The sequence below is a fragment of the Bombus fervidus genome, chromosome 18, assembly GCF_041682495.2.
Source record: "Bombus fervidus isolate BK054 chromosome 18, iyBomFerv1, whole genome shotgun sequence".
NCBI lineage: Eukaryota > Metazoa > Arthropoda > Insecta > Hymenoptera > Apidae > Bombus > Bombus fervidus.
Window position 1 is genome coordinate 4,728,734 of NC_091534.1, and position 19,401 is coordinate 4,748,134.

The 19,401-nt window shown below is 36.4% G+C and overlaps 2 protein-coding genes, 1 long non-coding RNA gene and 1 pseudogene across 4 annotated transcripts in view; 3 read left to right on the forward strand and 1 right to left on the reverse strand.

Annotated features, from left to right (window-relative positions):
* Window positions 1-6,772, forward strand: part of LOC139996488 (uncharacterized) — a 50,995-nt gene extending 44,223 nt beyond the window's left edge. Inside the window, exon 2 of the long non-coding RNA XR_011802255.1 lies at window positions 5,928-6,772. This is a non-coding gene — a long non-coding RNA (uncharacterized lncRNA). The remainder of the gene's footprint in view (window positions 1-5,927) is intronic.
* Window positions 1-19,401, forward strand: part of LOC139996450 (fatty acyl-CoA reductase 1-like) — a 294,969-nt gene that overhangs the window by 233,910 nt on the left and 41,658 nt on the right. The gene's annotated exons all lie outside the window — the stretch shown is intronic.
* On the reverse strand, window positions 77-2,772 carry LOC139996481 (PHD finger-like domain-containing protein 5A). Its single transcript, XM_072020859.1, has 3 exons — window positions 2,694-2,772; window positions 1,908-2,098; window positions 77-386 (listed from the first exon to the last, which is right to left on the reverse strand). The coding sequence occupies exons 1-3, from the start codon at window positions 2,743-2,745 to the stop codon at window positions 297-299; spliced, it is 333 nt and encodes a 110-aa protein (XP_071876960.1). The 5' UTR covers window positions 2,746-2,772; the 3' UTR covers window positions 77-296.
* Window positions 9,511-9,629, forward strand: LOC139996769 (5S ribosomal RNA; annotated as a pseudogene).

Genomic DNA, 19,401 nt, shown 5'->3' on the forward strand with positions numbered 1-19,401 from the left:
AGTGTTGATATCATTTTTCAAAACACAGCATTATTTTATGCAAGATAATATTTATGTAAAAGAAGAAGTACAGCGCTTCTCTACGCACGACTACAGTTTATTTCTCTATTTTAGATTCCTTTACAACTTACAAAAACGTTAATTCGTACACATATTTTGTAACAAAAGGATTCTATGAACGCGAATTTGAAGTTTTAAATTAAAAAGGAGGAATTATTACAATTTTATAAAAAAGAGTTGTATATTTGCAATATTAGAAACACTTTGCACGCGTAAAAAATTGTTGATACCAGTCCTTATCTTTTTTTGAACCCAAATTTTTTCCTTTCATAAAATATATCAGTCTTTGAACACCCAATATTTACAATCTTTGGACAACCATCACGCTGCAACAAACCAAATTTAAAATCTTAATCTATTACTACACATTATAAGTCATATATATATAAATGTCAGCATATTCTGTCTTCCTTAATATGCTATAACTGTCCATAACTTTTGCTTTTATTTAGATATTTTTTCATATATTTTTTATGAAAATACTTGTCTAAATAAATTAAAATGTAGCACTCTATGTTGTAGTTTTATTACTGGAGTACATTATACTTGGTATAGTAGTGCTGCACAATCTCTATTCGATTGACATTGTCAAAGAAAAAGAATTGATAACATGTTTTAAACAAGATTTATATGTAAATCCAGCATAATATTTACAATGGAAGTTGTGAATTAAAGTATTTATTAAATACATAAACAAGAAAATCATGTAAATATTTATCCCTTTCTCTCTCTATCTCTTCCTTTCTCACTATCACCCTCTTCTTGCTAAAGAATATGAATGTTAAATTATAATATATCATAAATGTCTGTATATTAATGTATAATTTATAGGTAATTAAAAAAAAAGATAAAAATTCTGGTTACAAAGATATTGGGTTTATGCTGGGGTATAAAATATTAACAAATTGCTTTTATTACAAATTTTATAAATTACAAACTATGAGAAATGAACTATACATTTATTATAATTATATCAATCAGATCGATCAATTTTTAAATTTTGCCTTTCTCTAAATCTTTTACTATTCGACTTTTCTTATAGATATATATATATATATATAAAATTAAGTAAGATCGTGAACCAGCTTTGAAGTATGACATGAAATGAAAAATAACAAAGATATAAATCACAATAGTTAACAATCTGACAATTTGACCCTTTGCGGACTACTGCTGCATGTATGCGTTCTGCGTAAACCATCAATTTGGCCATGGAACTGGTATATGCGTTTGGCGAAAACAACTGATAGAGCCGAACGACTCATATATGTGTCCCATGTAAATGCGTCGATATGAGAGAAAAACACGTACACATTCGGTAAAAACAACTGATAAAATCAAAACATGTTAATCAATAGGTTTTTGGAGTTTGGTATTTATTGATTCACTCAGATTAGTTTTGTATACTCTGTGTTTCACCATCAAGTACAAACATGGAACACACCGGACACACTAAGGTAATTAACACGTGACCGACGCCTAGACAAAAGAATGTCGCTAGAAGTCGTACCAACTTAGCATGTAGGAACTAGTGATCATACCAACCTACTATTTCCTCAACAAAAGACACATATGTGTGTTATTTTATTTATCCTGTGGAGAATATGCGCATGTACATATGTCTAGAAATTGATTTCTATGAACGAAAAGCGCGTCCAAGCAGAAATGTGCGCTGGCAATTTTAAATGACTATCGCGGCAGCAGCTCGGTTCCACGATACGGTACGGTTGACTTCAAACCGTCCCGTCCGCAAAGGGTTAATAAATCAAATTTCATAATTTTATACTGAAAAGTAAAGAACGTAATATTTTAAGAACACATATTAAATTAGTTTTTAAAAAACTTACATCTTTCTCTTGGACTGTACATTCCATGCAATAATAGGCATCAGACACACCAGGTCCACCACATATAACACATCTCCCTTGATAAGATCCATAATTGCATTCATCACAAACCCGAACCAAAGTACAAGGCCTTACATAAGAATCACAAATTACACATTTACCTTCACAGTTCTCGCATAACCTTCCTACTGCTGAAAATAAAAAATTCGGTTTTTATCATAAAAAGTTCAATAGTGGACTATTTTAATTATATATGTATACACGATGTTATTATTATCATATAACAATTGTACGATATTGATGATATTTTTATATATAAATCTATTTATCCAATAATTATAATTTTACTTCTTCATTTTATAAATTTCTGGGTAAATAGAGTACAATGTAAATAAAAGATTAATTTGGTAGAAGTTAAAGTAAAAAATTGTATATAGATACATATACCTATACAAGAATTTTGACACATATACTATTAATACATATATGTATTGAAAAATTACTGTTATATAATCAACAATGAAGGTACAAACGAGATGTAATTTTTTATTAAGGAAGTTTCTTGTTTGTTTATGTAACAATATCACTATATATATTTCTGATGAAAATATATTATAGTTAAAATTTGTAATAATCAAATATTTATTTAAATGTAACGGTAATAAAATAATTTGTTTTATCTTTCAGTAAGAATTTCATAAAAAAATAGTATTCTTAAAACTAATAAACCAAACTTAACCTCAAATTCAAAACTGCAATTTAACCTAGTACGAGTATAAATCTTACCAACTCCCGGTTGTTTTCTACAGAAAATTAAATCTGGATTATGTTTTGCCATATCACAGAATTTGCAAAATTCTTTTAACGTATACGAAATACGAAATTATTGCATGAATCTTATCTAACATACGTCACATATACATTTGAAAATTCTCAACATTGTTTACATTTTATAGTGCCTTTTAAATCGGCGACGGTTTGTACAATTCAGCATATATGCGAATAACTGTTTGGGAATGGTATTCAAAATATACAATATTTATTACACAACATTATGTTTCTCCTTGATGATTCTCCTACTTGAAGATTATTTTTCTTCGAGCTTTCAATGTTTTGAACATTGTTTAGTAAGCAGGATTTTTTAAAATGGGATTATATATTTTTTTGTATTCTCATCAATGCGTTCTTTCATTATTTCAGTAATGAACATGGATCAGAAAACAACTGGCATAAGTATATTTCAATTGTAATTTCGTACGACTTACTGTATATGTGTTATTGTTATTGTTATCATCGTTCATATCGTCGGATGTAATCAAAAAGATTTTTGCCATTGGTAATGATTATTGGTAATCAAAATAAGATTTCCGTCGTCTAGAATGGTTATCGATAACCGAAAAAGAATTCCTGTCATCAATATTGGTTATTCGTAACCAAAATCATTTTAGCAACGATTAATTCTTATATCACAATTTTTAAAAGCTGGCCTGTAATAGCTAACATCTCTGGTTTTCTTAGAATGAACAACCATGGAAGAAAAAGGTGAATCTTCCTGTTGGACCAATTAGTTTTGTCCTTACACAATTCTTTCATTTGGTTAGTTGAATTAACATATTAACATATTCAAAGTAAACGAAGCACTTATTACTTATTCGTTCCTTAGAAACACATGTTAAAGAGATCGATCAATTGAGATCTACCATTAGATTATTAAAAATTGATTGTTAAGGAAGCCGAATTTATTTTTTAGGATTACGTTATCTTTGTGCAAAAGGAGACTAGGGGGTTATTTATGACTATTTCGAATGTTTTGCTTATGTTGGGTAGGATATTTATATATAGATTTGAGAGTGAGAAGCGATCTTTATTTTTTTTTCTTTTGTGATGGCTGTTAAAATTATTAAACAGCACTGTATAATATCATTTTATTCTGTTGGGTAAGCGTTTGAGCGAAATGTTCGGGATGTCGTAGAAACCGGATGATTTTTTATCGTTTAATTTAGAGAAAATGATTTCTAGTTGGCTATAATTCGTAAAGTAGTTTATTTAGTTTACTGTCTGGTTGTTTTGGGTTGTCCAAGGTTACACGTTTCATTAGAGAATATGAAGATTGTCTTATTTAGCGATATGTCTCGCTCTATTTTATTTTTCAGTTTATTTGTTTCAGAGATAATAATTCTGTTTAATTATCCTCGACCCATGTGATCGTTGTGTGTGTGTGTGTTTTGGAAAAGTGAGTGCCGATAATGTATAGCTTTTCCGTTGTTTTACATGTTATGAAATATCTAGACCCAATGTTTTTATTGATGTTCTGCAACGCTTTACCTGCATCTTGGTGGAGGGGAGCTTTCTCTGGAGGCAGTTTGAAGGAAGCGATAGAGTTAGGTTCACTTAACTTAAAAATTTGATTTGTCAGTGGGAACATGCCAGCTGAGTCTTTTTAGACATATTTTTTTATTTTGTTTACCCATTTTCTCTTTTATCGTAAGAATAGTTATATTTTGGATTGTTTATTTTGGATAATATGTAGCTTTTATCTCGTTGTTGCTCGTTGTAGCTCGCTTTCGCAGTCAAGGCGCTATTTTAGAATGGTACTTCAATAGCTAAAACGATTCCCTTCAACGTTCGTAGCAGTATTTTTAATTTCTTAAGCTATGAATTTCTTGTAAGGATAATTGACGGATTTTAACGGTCCGAGCGGTCGAGTGCCGCCCTTACCCAATATCATCGAAGCCTCGCATTCATCCACGTATCGTTCATGCTCTTCCCGCGAAGGACCCCCCACTTGGGGCGTATTCACGCAGTAATCGCCATCTTGCGGGCGAATATGCCGTTTGACGTTTTTCTTGAAAACCAATCAGCGTGCGTATTTCAGGCCCTCCGTTATGAGCCTTCTAGTCTAACACGATGCTTCTTGGGCTCGCTCGAGTCTAATAACAGTATCGGCGATCTCGTTCGAGTAGTTCAATTGTGAACATGTAACAGAGAGTCAGTTTCCGTGTTTTCGAAATGCTGAACGTGGATTAAAGAACCGCTCTTCAAGCGCTCAAGCAGGTAATATCGTTTCGTCAGTTGTAACGATCAGTTGATACTTTTCTGAGCTGGCTTATTCGGTGCGTCAATATCTTCTAGCATTCGTGGATATGACTGCAAGCGTTGGTGGAGACAGAGTCGTTCCATCAGGCGTAACGATCAGTGGACAGTCCTGTGCGAAATCTTCAATTGTGAACAGTATCTCCAAGCATACGCGAAGGTCACTATCATTTTAATGAGCGAACGATTGGTAAACCGTCTCGTGAAAGTCTTTTAAATGCGAGCGGCATAGACACGCGTTCGCGGACGAGTATATCGTTAATCATTCGTATCGTCTTACGATAATTTAATCGCATTCGTTCAGCCGTACATCGCGTCGCGGCATTCGCTTCAGTTGCTTCGTATCGCATAATCGTCCGCAGTAAGCATTCGTAAATTTCGTCTTGATCGTCGAAGACAATTTGAGACTTTCTCAGCGTTCGTTCTTCGATATTTTGTTTTCGAGTTTTAACTTTGTCAATTTTTCTTCGCGCATTGAGTCATTACTCTTCCTCGTAAATCTGTTATTCAAGATTAATTCGACGGGAAACAAGTTACGGAACGCGGTATCGTCGATATCGGACATACGCGCATTTTAGACGTATCGTTATTTCTTTAACCGTTTAAGTACCAAGCAGCGTGATCGCGCTGCTTAAATTTTGTGTCGAAAAGTCCCAGTAAATTTGAACGCTACGGACGATTGACCGTATTTTGTATGTTATTGTTATCTTAATAATTTTTACTGAACAAAACGTGAAATATTTATAAACTAATAGTACGCACATATAAAAATATAGATTTATTTAATAAAAATAACAGATATGACGAGCGCTATTGTACCGCTTGTTTCTTTTCGCAATCGATTAAGAGGCTATCGCGCTGTTCAGGACTTTTCAAAGAACCCTGGGTCTCAATCGGTTAAATTATGTTAATATTATCAGCATATAGTTATTTTTCTATTTACTCTATATGATTTTTGAAACATTAAAAGATTGTTATTACTCGACTACTTCTATATTGATTACGATACTTTTTTAATTACGGTGAAACTTGTCACAACTTGTGTGAGAGTGTAAAATTGATTCGAAATAATATTTTACAGGAACTGATGAAACCGGTGAGTTAGATATTTATATAATTAAAAATTATTCTATTTTTTAATTTTCTGTGTGAATATCTTAACTGTGCTTGAGCGGTGCTGGATCAAATTTATAGGAAAAATATTTTAAATACCATTTTAAGTAGTTGTTGGTCTACAGTACGAATAAAATATTTCAAATATGTAGTACAAAAATAAACTATCTTTATTTTCACAATGTGGTATACTTAAATAAAGTAGTTTATCTTTGTATTGTAAATAGCGTTTAAAATGTTTCTTAACAATGAAAATAGATTAAGCAGAAGGTTAATATCAGGATGCAAGAATCCAAAATATTTACAAATTAAATTCATGTTCTTTTTAATCCTGCTGCGGTATTCGGTTCTCTTTGTTCTTACTGCTCTCCTTTCTTTCTCTAAGAAATTCTGTATCCTTTAAACGTATAGACAAAATTTTATTCGACTGTTGAAACCGACGTATTTGACAAAAAGATGTGCGATCATAGAAAATTTAGGGAACGCACTGATACAAAATTATATTATAAGACGGTAATATGACCCGCGTAGGAAAACTGCAAAAGAAATAGCAGAGAGTGTTATAAATACATCGGAACATTTCAACGAGAAAATAAGAGTTCGTAAAAATTTCACTAATGCCACAATTTTGTTAGCGATAATAGAATGTACCGGTTCTTTGCAATGAAAGTTATTTCCCGGTACTTTAGTTAACAGATAAAATAAGCAAAAACGAATCTTTGCATGCAAAGGTAACTTTCTTCTTCAAACTCTTACCGAATAATTTAGTTGAATGGAAAACCGCAGCAGGGATACTTAACCCTGTGTGTATTTAATTGTGTAGTGTATTTAATTTGTACTTTACAATTTGTCCAGCTAGACATTTGGTAAATTTTTCTAACTTCGTTTCTTGGTAACATATTGGTGGTTAACTCCCATCAGTCAGGATACCATCTTACAGTTTGTTTATTTTATTTCTTTAGCGAGGTCAGTGGGACGTTTTCTTTTCAGTCTCTTTTTTGTTTAGTTTTTACACGCTTCAGCAGATAGGTGATTTGAATATGTTGCCGATATTTCCTTATATTTTTCTGCGTACCTGCTAATTTCTTCTTTGACCTTTTTGTATTTGTAAGCCTCTGTGTATATCCTCGTCCCTGACATACCATGGGGCGTTGACTACTGTTTTGAATATCTTTTAGAGGCGACTCTGGTTTATTTACGTGACTCATTGTTGCTGCCTCTCCCCTCATATTCCGTGCGTCCAAATTGGTTTTACTATCGTTTTGTAAATTGTTAGTTTATTTTCCATGCTGACTTTAAAGTTTTGAGTAGTTAGCCAGTACATCTGTCTTCTTTTTATCCATATTTTGTCTATAATTGATTTAGTATAGTGGAATCTAAGTGGAGTCTTAGTATTTAACATGCTTTGTTTGTGTTAGATGCATATCATTCTGCTGGACATTAGGTGCTTTCCGTTTTCGTATTGTAAATATAATGTGGTTAAATTGACTGGCGTTTGCTTTTATCTTGTAATCATTTTTCTATTTTTCTGATACGCTCTGGTAGTAATATGACTGAGACAATTAGAGTATTTGTTTTACGTCGAAGGCACGGGAAGTAATCAAATTAAGAAATCACTGATCATTTCCTCGCGTAGTTCGAATCATTTCGCTTAGGTTTAGAGGTTTCACGAGCAAGGTAAGAAAAATTCAGACTTTAGATATCGTGGCAGAGTTTATTATGTGAATTCAACAGAGCAACGGTCAAGAATATTAGGACAGAGTGTGATATAACGACTCTCGATTGACGACTCTTGATTCTTTGGTGGCTAACGGAGGATCAACAGCCGCGGTGTCGAGATACATTAATGGCCGTCAGCCCTGAGGTGATTTTGGAGTAGGACGTGTAGGGTGCCAAACAAATACTCGGTGGTATTTAACAGTATATTTATTAACAATTCTCGCTTTCGACTCTTTACGTACAACTCTCGATTCCAACGGACGATTCTTACATCTTGGTTACAACTCAACTGTTTTCTTTATTCGATTCTTTTCTTTTTGTCGTCCCGCAATATCCCTACTACGCACGCGTTCGTTAGGTATCCGCGACTGTTGCCACGTACGCCTTCTTCGAAATATTCGTCGAAAGGACCATACGGATATCTATAGTTCATTAGACCTGTCGGCACTAGAGCTTCGGTGATACCATTGGAAATTTTTGTTGTCGAGTGCCGCTAAGCCCTATTCAAATTTTCCGACCTTTTCTGCTTGTCAGCATTTGCGCTTTATCGCCGACATTGTCTGTATGTCGGCGATCTTTCCGAGTTACTATAATTCAGACCAAGGAAACCGTTCTACGGTGTCACCTGACTAGTACAGTTGTGTCGTCCGTGAATGTTAGTATTTTGCTGTTGGTAGTTGTACGCAATCCAGTGAATCTAAATAGTTTTGAAGTGGATAAGTCGTGATAGTTGCGGAGGAAACACTCGGATATAATTAACAATATATATTTATTAACGAATACTCTAGATATTATACTTTGCGTAGAACTCGCGATTACTATTGGCGGTTCACGATTACAAGTTCGACTTCTAGGCAATGCGTACGATGAGCGATACAAGTTCGGATGATGATTGCTCGAGATGTGTTGCGGAACTCTGGTCAGCTATTGACTATCGACTCGCTACTGATTTCTAACGACTGTCTACGGATAGAGATCATCGGATTCGCCGAGGAAAATTGTCGTTAGGAAAGTAAGAGAAATTGCTGTTAATTGGTTGATTTCTAGGTTGGTGGTTGAAAATGGATGCCAACCGCCCTTGAGAGGAAGTTGCCGGCGGGAAACATCGTATGTGTTAAAAGCAGATTTAAAAGACTATTTGTTCGTTTGAAGAACATTAGCTTAACAAATCCTAGGATTTATAGCGGGTCTGTAGGCTAGCTGAAAATATAGTGTGAAGGTATATCGACATCTGCCAATCATCTTATCCGAAGAATAGGGTCTTTGTGTAGCGAGCAACGGGATAGAAATCGTTAGAAAATTTAATGCCGAGCGCCGCTACAGTTGTAAAATTGAAGTGGATGAGGAAGTTAGAGGATTGTGACGGTGCAAGTCGAAAGGGGCTGATTCCCTATACAAAGATAAGTCGAGGATAAAGTAACAATTGTTGACACAAGAGTTGGTTTTCCAGAAAATCAATTATGAAGTTGCGTCCACTTGACTCGCTACTTTTTAAGTATTCGCGTACCTACATACGATGTACCTACATCACAATCCATTATCTGGGAAATGAATCTAGGAAAAACTTTATACATTTGAATACACGTCTAAAAATATCATTTATCCTCGTACATAGTTATACGTTTTCTTAAATATTTTGTCTACTCGATAACATGATATAACAAAACCAATTACCTCAGCCAACGCTCATACCGCGTTGAAAATACTCGTTCTCGTCCGATAACGAAAGTCAAGCAGCGCTGGGCACGGATAGTACTTAGATGGATGACCGCTTGGGAACTCCGTGTGGTGTTGGCTTTTTTACTTTTTTTAACACTTAGCCAACAGAACAGGCAGATCTCTCTGTGAAGAACATCGCTGAGCGACCGAACGGGGAGATCCCCCTTTTTGATTTTAGCAACGCGTTTTCTTTTTTGTTGTTGTTGTTATTATCGGTTATTCTTTACTTGGAATTGTCTCCAATTAATTGCGACTCTATTCCCGCTTTTATAAAGTACAATATGTAACAAAATACACCAATTGAGTGGTCATAAAGTTAATTAAAAAGTTACACTATCAGTTATGACTGAATAAAGTTATAGTCGAACGATACCACACTTTAAAAAAATATTAAAATGCATTATGAATTTTTAACTTCACGTTCAAGTCGTGTCATTTATCTTTAATCATGTTTAATGTTTTTAATTTTACCTATATCATTTTATACTTTTAATACATACTTTTTATTTGATGTTTTGTATAAACAATATGTGAAATCGTTAAACAAAATCATCATCGCAAAATATAATTGACCACTTGAATAATTTTTAGACTCCTTTATTTTTCAAGTATTAGTGAATATTAATCCTCGTTACTTGAAAAAATGTACGGTGGACAACGTATAGGTAGGCTTGTGCGGTTGCAGTGGACAAAGAAGCGTGTACCTCGCTCTGGTGTACGCGGTTGGCTAAGTGTTAATAAGCTATGGTCGTATATGTCACGAAAATATCTTTTTAGCATTAAACGATTGTCACCATACGTTGTATCATTCTCTTATACGTACTTACTTATATATTGCTTTGTTTATATTTTCCGATAATGTTACATGTATTCAATATTTGGAATTGGAGACTGTACAAGTATTATACATACGTATGTCATTTGAAAGAATGCAAAAATACATGTGCCGAAAATTATGACACACACCGAAGGGCGATGATTCCCTGCGCGCGGTGAAAATGAAGTCAAAAATGTAAAATGACATTTTCCGCTTTGTTTTCGCGGAAATCAATTATGAAATTCCCTTTACTCGACTTCACAAACCATTTTCTTGGAAACGAAGCCGAAGATTTTACATATCTTTTTTATGCTCCTGCATAATTGTATGTCATAAATATTTTTTATTCAATAATATTAAATAATAAAATTGATTACTTGAACTAACGCTCATGCCAAGCTGAATGCGTTCTTTGTCGTCGGAGTGCTGTGAACCCCCCAGCAGGTCGGACCTCACTAGACAAGAATACCAGGCGTAAGACTTGTTAGTGAGTTCGTCAATTTATACAGTGATATTCAATAACGAAAAGTGATAAATAAGGTTCACTATAACAACAGTCAAGAAAAAAAGCGAAACCATAAATTCACAGATAGCTCCCCATTATCAGCAATACGAACGAAAAATAGGTTCAGCGTATTGCAATCACAAGAGTCCTGCCTATCTCGGACACAGCAACACCCTTAAATAATAACAATATAAGAATAATAAGGAAACAGAAGGAAAACCTAGGGAATAAAGCAAGTAGGCATACGGCCTCTCATGACGGAAAGTCACAAGTCCGAAAGAGAATGGACCGAGAGGTGGTATACCATCATCAACGAAACCCTCAACGTGCCAGGCGTATCCCAGCGAAATGGACAACGCAAGGGGACCATCTCCAGCGACAACGCTATCGAGAAGCCAGACACAAGCCGGACAGGCCAGTAATCTCTACAAGGAAGAACGCTGACACCACAGCCCCCACAAATAGAGCCAAACCGCTTCCAATATACATCACCCACCAGGACTCGAAGTAGACAGTAAAACTCAGTGAGACATTCTAAACACAAAATCATTCCATGTTAAACGAATAGACGCAGATAAACACGTGCTATTCCTACAAAGTACACCAGACTTTAACAAAGCTAAAGAAATCGTGAATGTAGTTAAGATAGCCTTTTACGCATATACGCAAAATCGGAGACGCATCACACTGTCTCACGAAAGGTTCCATACAATAGCTTCTTCGAGACAGAGATAGTCGCAGAGTTGCAAGCACTACAGATGTCGGTCGTGCCCGGTGAGTCGCCTCAGCGGTTCCCGGGCACCCCTCGATCGCAAGAGGGACGACCATTGTGGAGGTTTTAGTCGGTTGGAGTCCGCTCCTCCCCCTAGAAGCGGTGGGTGTCCGTGCGGATTTCCACCACGAAGAAAAAAAAAAAAAATGTTGGACGTCCAATTGACAAAAGATTGGTTTTTTGCAACAAAAACATCAATAGAGAACAATGTATTGCTCTTAATTTACATAATCCAAGTATCCTCACAAATCAATATTAGTGACCTACTAAAAATGAACCGTTTAAATTACTTTAGGGTTAAATGGGAAAAAATCAGAAAAAGTGACATAACGCAATATCAAAAATGTAAACTGCATGGAGCCGGACGGACCAAGCGAGTGCAAAATAAAAAAAGAAGACGCGGTAGACAAAGACAAAGTGCACTGCGTGAACTGTAAAAACTACGGATATGCTGCTTTGTCTAAAGGATGCCTAAAACTCGTTGAACTTTGCAAAAAACTTTGCGAAAATATCAACAAATGCAAAGAATAAAAACAAACGCATTTCTCAAATAAGCCGTACATTCATCCCGTAGTTAAAGTTCTCGGACATCCTAAGTAAAAAAATAAGCCGAAACCAAGTATACGAAAACCATACCCCAGCTGAACGTAATAAACTTATCGAAGACTTCAAAAAATGCATATTCAAAGCCCTAAATGTACAACAAACACAATTAAACGAACTAAAACAATCATTAAAAACGCATGAAGAAAGGATTGACTCTTGCCCAAAAGGAGGCTCATACCTAGTCATATGCGTTGGAGACACACAATTATAATTCCTTAATTTACGGGCAAATAACACTCAAAATCATAGACTACGATTGCGACTATAACGCTCTCGTATTCCAGATAAACAAAAATAAATTTGACTTCCTAACCCTAGAAATACAGAGTGACGGACCCAGATACAAGTACAAAGAAACAAACTAGAAAAAATTACAAAATCAGCTCGAAAAGAACTGCAACCTAAATATCTACAACGATGTCAACCTAACAAAGAGGCAAATCGACTCATTTATATAGAGGAAATAGAAAAAAAGATATAAACCGCCCTTCAATAATCCGTAGTAAAAATGAAGCAAAAGTCGGCTTTCCAGCTCGATATCTAGAATAAATAAAAAAATTACGAGACAAAAGCTTGATATCATTCATAATATACAATCTAAAATAAAGCTATTTCTACGATAAAAGAGAAGATTTGGAATAATTAAGGTACCTTTTACACAAAATAATTATTTGCAAAAAATTTGATTGCTCTGTGGGACATGGTAGTAGAGTCCCTTTTAGAGATATTTTTATTTTGTTTGCCCTGTGTTGATTTATAGAGTTTGCGAATTCTTGTTTTAGACACATCTCTAAAAAGGATTCTGCTAGCATGCCCCACAGAACAATCAAATTTTTACATCAAAAGAACCATTCAGCGCGGTACAAGCGTTAGCTGAGATTTTCTTATTTGCTTTTAATGTACAAAAAACGAATATTTGAAAAAATATAAATGTGTGCAAAAATGAGTGGTATATGGTATTAGTCGCGTAATACTAAAACATTTCTATTTCTCCATGTTTAGATTATAGATCATTAAAAATAAATTATTAGGAAAGTAAAAAAGATTGGAAAAATAAAAATGTCAACACCACGTAGTTCCCAAGCGGTCGCCCATTTAAGTACTTTCTTCATCTTAACTTTCGTTATCGGATGAGAACGAGTTCTTTTTTAATTTTTAATTATAACGTTTATTGCCCAAGAAAATACAGATTACGTATGTTACATACTCGATAGACAAAAAATTTCAGTTGAGAAGTGGCTCTGGCAAAAGTATCGTTAAAAGTGACGGCATGACGTAGCCATAAAATATTTGGAATAGGATTTACGTGTTTTTTACATTACGGTAATTGATTGTATGAAAGCTGCTCATAAGCGGTACTTTTATACAATACTGGCCTCTTTTCTTCTTTTGCCCTGAGAGTTTCGTGATAAAACTGAACAAGTCGGTAGTTTATTTTTAGTTTTTGTGAGGTTGACTGAAAAGAGGCGGAGGTGGACAGGTTAGGGAAGGGATGGAGAAAGAATGTCATTTAAATATGTTACAATATTTACATTTATTTTACAATTTGAGAGATTGAACGCTGGTGACGTTTCGCGGTTCTCCTTTTCTTTTTGATTTCTGTATCCAATAATACTTTTCTATGTTTTTTCTGTGTTTGTCTTTTGTGTTTTTTGCGGAAGAGCCGTATTGTATCTCCACCTAGTATCTACGGACTGTACATTTAGCCTGTCTTGAGTGTATTTTTTGGTATAATTCGTTTGGAAATAGACAACTGAAAATTAAGCTATTTTGTTTTATGTTTGAAGTTTTGGGCAAGTCATTTCTTGTCAGTTCTAGGATGTCACAATGAATGCGGTGTATGTTGGCTAAATGGTAGATTTTTGTATTTTTAACGTATTTTTTACATTCACTATGTTCGGATCTATGTGTACTCAGACAAGCCCTGATACATTCTCTTTCCAATATACGAACTGATGGTTAGTAGGACGTGTATGATGCCAAAGAAATACTCGGCATTTTTTTTAACAATGTATTTATTAACTCGCTTAACGATTTCGTTACATTGACTCGACTTGTGCGTAGAATTTAATTACGATTCTCTTGCGACTGATCAATCACGCTTCTCGGACACGACTCAACTTATCTCTTAATCCATTTCGTTTCTTTTTGTCGCCTCTCAATATCTCCACTACGCACGCGTTCGTTAGGCGTGCGCGACCATGGTCTCCTAAGCATTCCAAGTATTTGGCCGAAGGACCGTAGGAATTTTGATGGCTGTTAGGCTGCTAATGTTTATGCTTCGTCGCGACCTTGCTTATGTTTCATCGGTCTCTGCTAAACAGTCTTTCAACGGTGGTATACTATTGTGGCGAATGAGGTGTGGATCGGTATCTCAAATACGAAAAGATTGCTGCTGCAACCGTCAAGTGTATTTTGAATAAATAAACTAAGTCTGAGTATAATCAATACCGGAGACTTGGTTTTGGGTTATTGATTTTTCTAGGATGTCTGAGAACTTTAACGGGATGAATTTGCAGCTTCTTTGAGCAATGCGTTTGTTATTGATTCTTTGCATTTGTTGATATTTTCGCAAAGTTTTTTGCAAAATTGAACGAGTTTTAGGCATCCTTTATACAAAGCAGCATATCCGTAGTTTTTACAGTTCACGCAGTGCACTTTGTCTTTGTTTGTCGCGTCTTCTTTTTTGATTTTGCACTCACTTGGTCCGTCCGGCTCCATACAGTTTACATTTTTGATATTGCGTTATGTCACTTTTTCTGATTTTTTCCCATTTTACCCTAAAGTAATTTAAACGGTTCATTTTTAGTAAGTTACTAATATTAATTTGTGAGGATACTTGAATTATGTGAATTAGGAGCAATACATTGTTCTCTATCGATGTTTTTGTTGCGAAACACCGATCTTTGGCGAATTGGACGTCGGACACCTGTTGTGCCTGTAACTCTGCAACTATTTTTGTCCCGGAGAAGCTATTGTTTAGACCCTCTAATAAAACCGTGTGGTACTTCTCTGATTTGGGTGTATATGCGCAAAAGGCTGTCTTAACTGCAATTAGGATTTCTTTCGCTTTGTTAATGTCTGGCATATATTGTCGGAATAGTACATATTTATCTGCGTATATTCGTTTAATGTGGATGATTTTGTGTATAGACCTTTCCCAACGAGTTTTACTGCGTTCTTTGAATCTTGGTGGCTGATGTATATTGGGCGCGGTTTGTCTCCATTTGAGGGGGCTGTGGTGTCAGTGATTTTCTTGGAGAAGCTGGTGGTCTGTCTGGGATATGTCTGGTTTTCCGTATCCATGTTGCTGGTGATATGGGCTCCTGCGTTGTCCATTTCGCTGGACTGCACCTGGGACGTACGTTGCTTCATTTATTATTCTCTCTAAGACTCGTGACTTCCCGTCCTGAGAGGCCATATACCCGCTAGCCCGCATATTTCCTTATCAGTTCTAAAGTAGAGTTTGGTCTTGTGGATTCTTTTATTATTTTTATTTGAGGGTGTTGCTGTGTTTGAGATATGCTGGATTCTTGCGATTGTAATACGTGGAGCTTTCTGCTGAATTCATGATTTCGTTTCTTTTTGTTCACGTCTCCTGTTGTCCTCTCTCCCTTGCTTTTATCTTCTTGACCACTTTCTGCCCTTTTGTTCCTGCTCCACCAGGTTCGGGGGAGGGTTGAGTTCCCGCGTCCTTTGGGAGCCTTGTCTTGCTAAGAAAATTCTTGGTCTATTTTTGCAGTAATATTTTTCTATAAGTTACACCATTTATGGGAGGCTTTGATTCATTGTCTTGAGCACCATGATTTAAGCGAAACGATTGCGTTTAGACTGGTATAATCGTTGGCTGAAATGACTAGTTTTCTTATTTGCCTATGATATCCAAGAAAATAGAATATTTTGGCTAAGTCGAAGATTTTTTTATTTTTGATATATTTTTTGAATCCGCTGTATTCGGATCCGTAAGTACTCAGGCAAGCCCTGATGCATTTTTTTTCGAATATGCGAATTTTTCCATTAGGGAAGCTGATATGTTGTACCAGATTGGGCAGCCGTAGGATATGATCGGTCTGATTAGAGCTTGGTAGCATATAATTTTGACGTTGCTCTTGAGGTGTTTGGAGTAGAATAATCTTTTTGCTCTCCAGAACGCTTTAATGGCCTTAGAGAGTTGGATTTCGACGTGTTGTTTGTTGTTCAGTTTTTCGTCTATGTTTATACCGAGGTATTTTACGCAGTATTTGTGCGGTATGAGTGCCCCTTCGTTTGCTTTTTCTCTTAGTTGGAAGTTTTTGCAGTGTTCTCTTTCTGCTGGGCCGATTTCACTTGACTTGGGTCTGAACAGTATGGTTTCGTATTTGCCTGCGTTGATTCTTAGTTTCCATGGTGGTAGTAATCGTTGATTTTGTCGAAAAGATCTTGTAGCTCTGTTTTTATTGCTTTGGTTTTGCGGCCTGTTACATAGATGATTAGGTCATCTGCGAAGATTATGAGGCGTTTATGGGTGGATTTGTTCAGGTCGAAGAGATTTAGTAGGTCGCTATTGTAGATACTGAAGAGTATCAGAATTCGCAATCGTTTCGCTCAAATTGTGCTGCTCAAGGCAGTGAATTGAAGCCTCCCATAAAAAGAGCAATCTAGAGGAAAAATATTACTACAAATGTATTTTCGGCCAGTCGCGGGGAGACGCGTTCGCGAGGAGGCGCGTCAACGGGAGTCGTAAATTCCCGTTACGATTGTATCAATCGACACCACGAGCAGGGCGATCCCCGTATTTCTTTTGGGATAATAGGGGTAGTTCAGATGGAATAAAACTTTAGTCTACCGTTTTATTAATGTGTATATTTATTTTAATTTTACACGGATACACACTCTCATACACAAGCGAAGTCGGTGAATTTGATTACTTAGACGGAACGGAGAGTCAATATGATTGCCCGTTTGTCGTACGAACAGTTGACTTGACTGTCGCGAGGGCTTGAAGATCCAAAGGAACGCGGGAGATGTGTGGCACAGACTGGCCTAGACTCGACTCACAGTTCGTTCTTTCGCCATCTCAGGAGTGGGAGACTTTCTACCGTCTTAGGTAGTGGATGATATTGTTTTTTGGGATGAAGTCCCTTTTTTCTTTGTATACACATCCGCTCTTTCCATATGGCAGATACCTGTTTTATCCGTGATTGTTACCAGCACGTAATAAATTCCAGGCCGTCGTGAATAGCCCGTTGTAAACCTAAAGTACTTTTTGGGCCTCTACGTCCCGTAATTTTAGTGCAGACCGATTGACCTATTTATGTACGTTAGCCATTAAACTATCGTTAGAGTATATGGTGGGTCCTTGGGTCTGTAGAAGGTTAGAATGACGGTATGAGGGCCGTTGACAGTTAGGTAACAAGGGCTGACTTGTTGGCCGCTTCATACGGCGTAATAACAAAAATCGACCGAGAACTTTCCTAGCAACACAAGGCTCCTAAGGACTAAACGGTTAGAGGGCAACCAAAAAAGCACAGACTAAGAAGAGCACTCCTCCCAAAACGAAAAGGCTGGAAAAAGCGAAAACATGAAGCCTATAAAAAGCCTCACTTTTCACTATCCGAACAAAAAACAGATTCGACATATTGCAGTGCCAAGAGCCCAGCAAATCACAATAACAACCGGGATCAACAAAAGATGCCACAACGCCAAGTTCAACCTTGGAACTAATAAAAAAAAAAGAATGAGGTACTACGCGGCAAAACGGGAAAACACACGCCCACCTCACCACCGAAGCAATCAACGCCACAAGCGCGGCAAGTTCCATCGAACAACCCAAAAGGCCCACCCCCAGCAACGCCATAGGGAGGCCAGGCACTCAACGGACGGCCTACCAGACGCACCGCGGAGGAGCGCACGGACGCCCCAGCTACTGCAAGGGGAACCAGGCCACTCCCAATCAACGTAACATTATAGGATCCGAAGGATACGGTAGCGCTTAAATATGAAAAACTTCCACATCAAAAGAGTTCACAGAGGTAAACACGTACTCCACCTCCAAAGCCTACCCGATTTCAACAAAGTCGAAGAAACGTTACTCGCAGCCAACACTGCCTTTTGGACTTACATGGCTAACAAATCAGAAAACTAACACATTTATTTATTAAAAGGTTTAAACAATAGTTATACTGAGGTAGAAATACTCACAGATCTACAAGCTTTGCAAATAGACGATGTCCATTTCACAAAAGTCTCGCGGCTTACGACGAAAAGATCAAGGGAGAACAACATATTGCTCACAATTTACATAATTCAAATATCCTCCCACAGCAACACGAGTAATCTGTTAAACATCAACCATCTAAATTACTTGAGGATAAAATGGGAAAAAATAATAAAAAGAAATGACATAACGCGATGCCACAAATGCCAGCTGATAGAGCACACGGCTCAAAATACCTCAACTACCGCTGCGTGAAATGCATTGAGTCGCACGGACCCGGCGAGTGCAACATAAAAAAAAAAAAAAAAGAGACAGTACGCAAAGACAAAATCTACTGCGTAAATTGCAAGAACTTCCAGCGTCATACGAAGGATGCTCAAAACTTGTGGAGCTACGCAAAAAGCCCAGCGAAAAGATTAACAAATCTAAAGAACCAAAAATCAAACGGATCGCCCAAATAAGCCGCAAATACGTCCCTGAACTAAAGTTCTCGGACGTAGTCCAAACCAGGCCGCACAAACATGTTTCCGCGTTTAAATCAAAACCCTAATCCAATCGCAAACATACCCCAAATAAACATTATAAACGTCATTGAAGACTTCAAGAGAAGTATACTTAAAGCAACAAACGGGATTAAATGAAATAAAACAGTCATTACAAATTTACGAAGAAAGGATCGACTCCATCTTCAGCACTATCCTTAGTATAAATGGCGAATAGCCAAAACTCACTCAGCTATCAATTACAGCAAACAACAAATCAGTTGAAAGTAAAACATTTGGAAATCTTCTCCAAACTAAACAACAAAAAATCCTTCGGCTTCGATGGCATCCCAAACATTTTGCTCAAACGCCTACCGAATAAAATAAAGTACTACACAGTACTCTTTAACAACGCACTAAACAACACATATTTCCCCAGAAAATGGAAAAAAGCCAAAATAATAGCCATCGC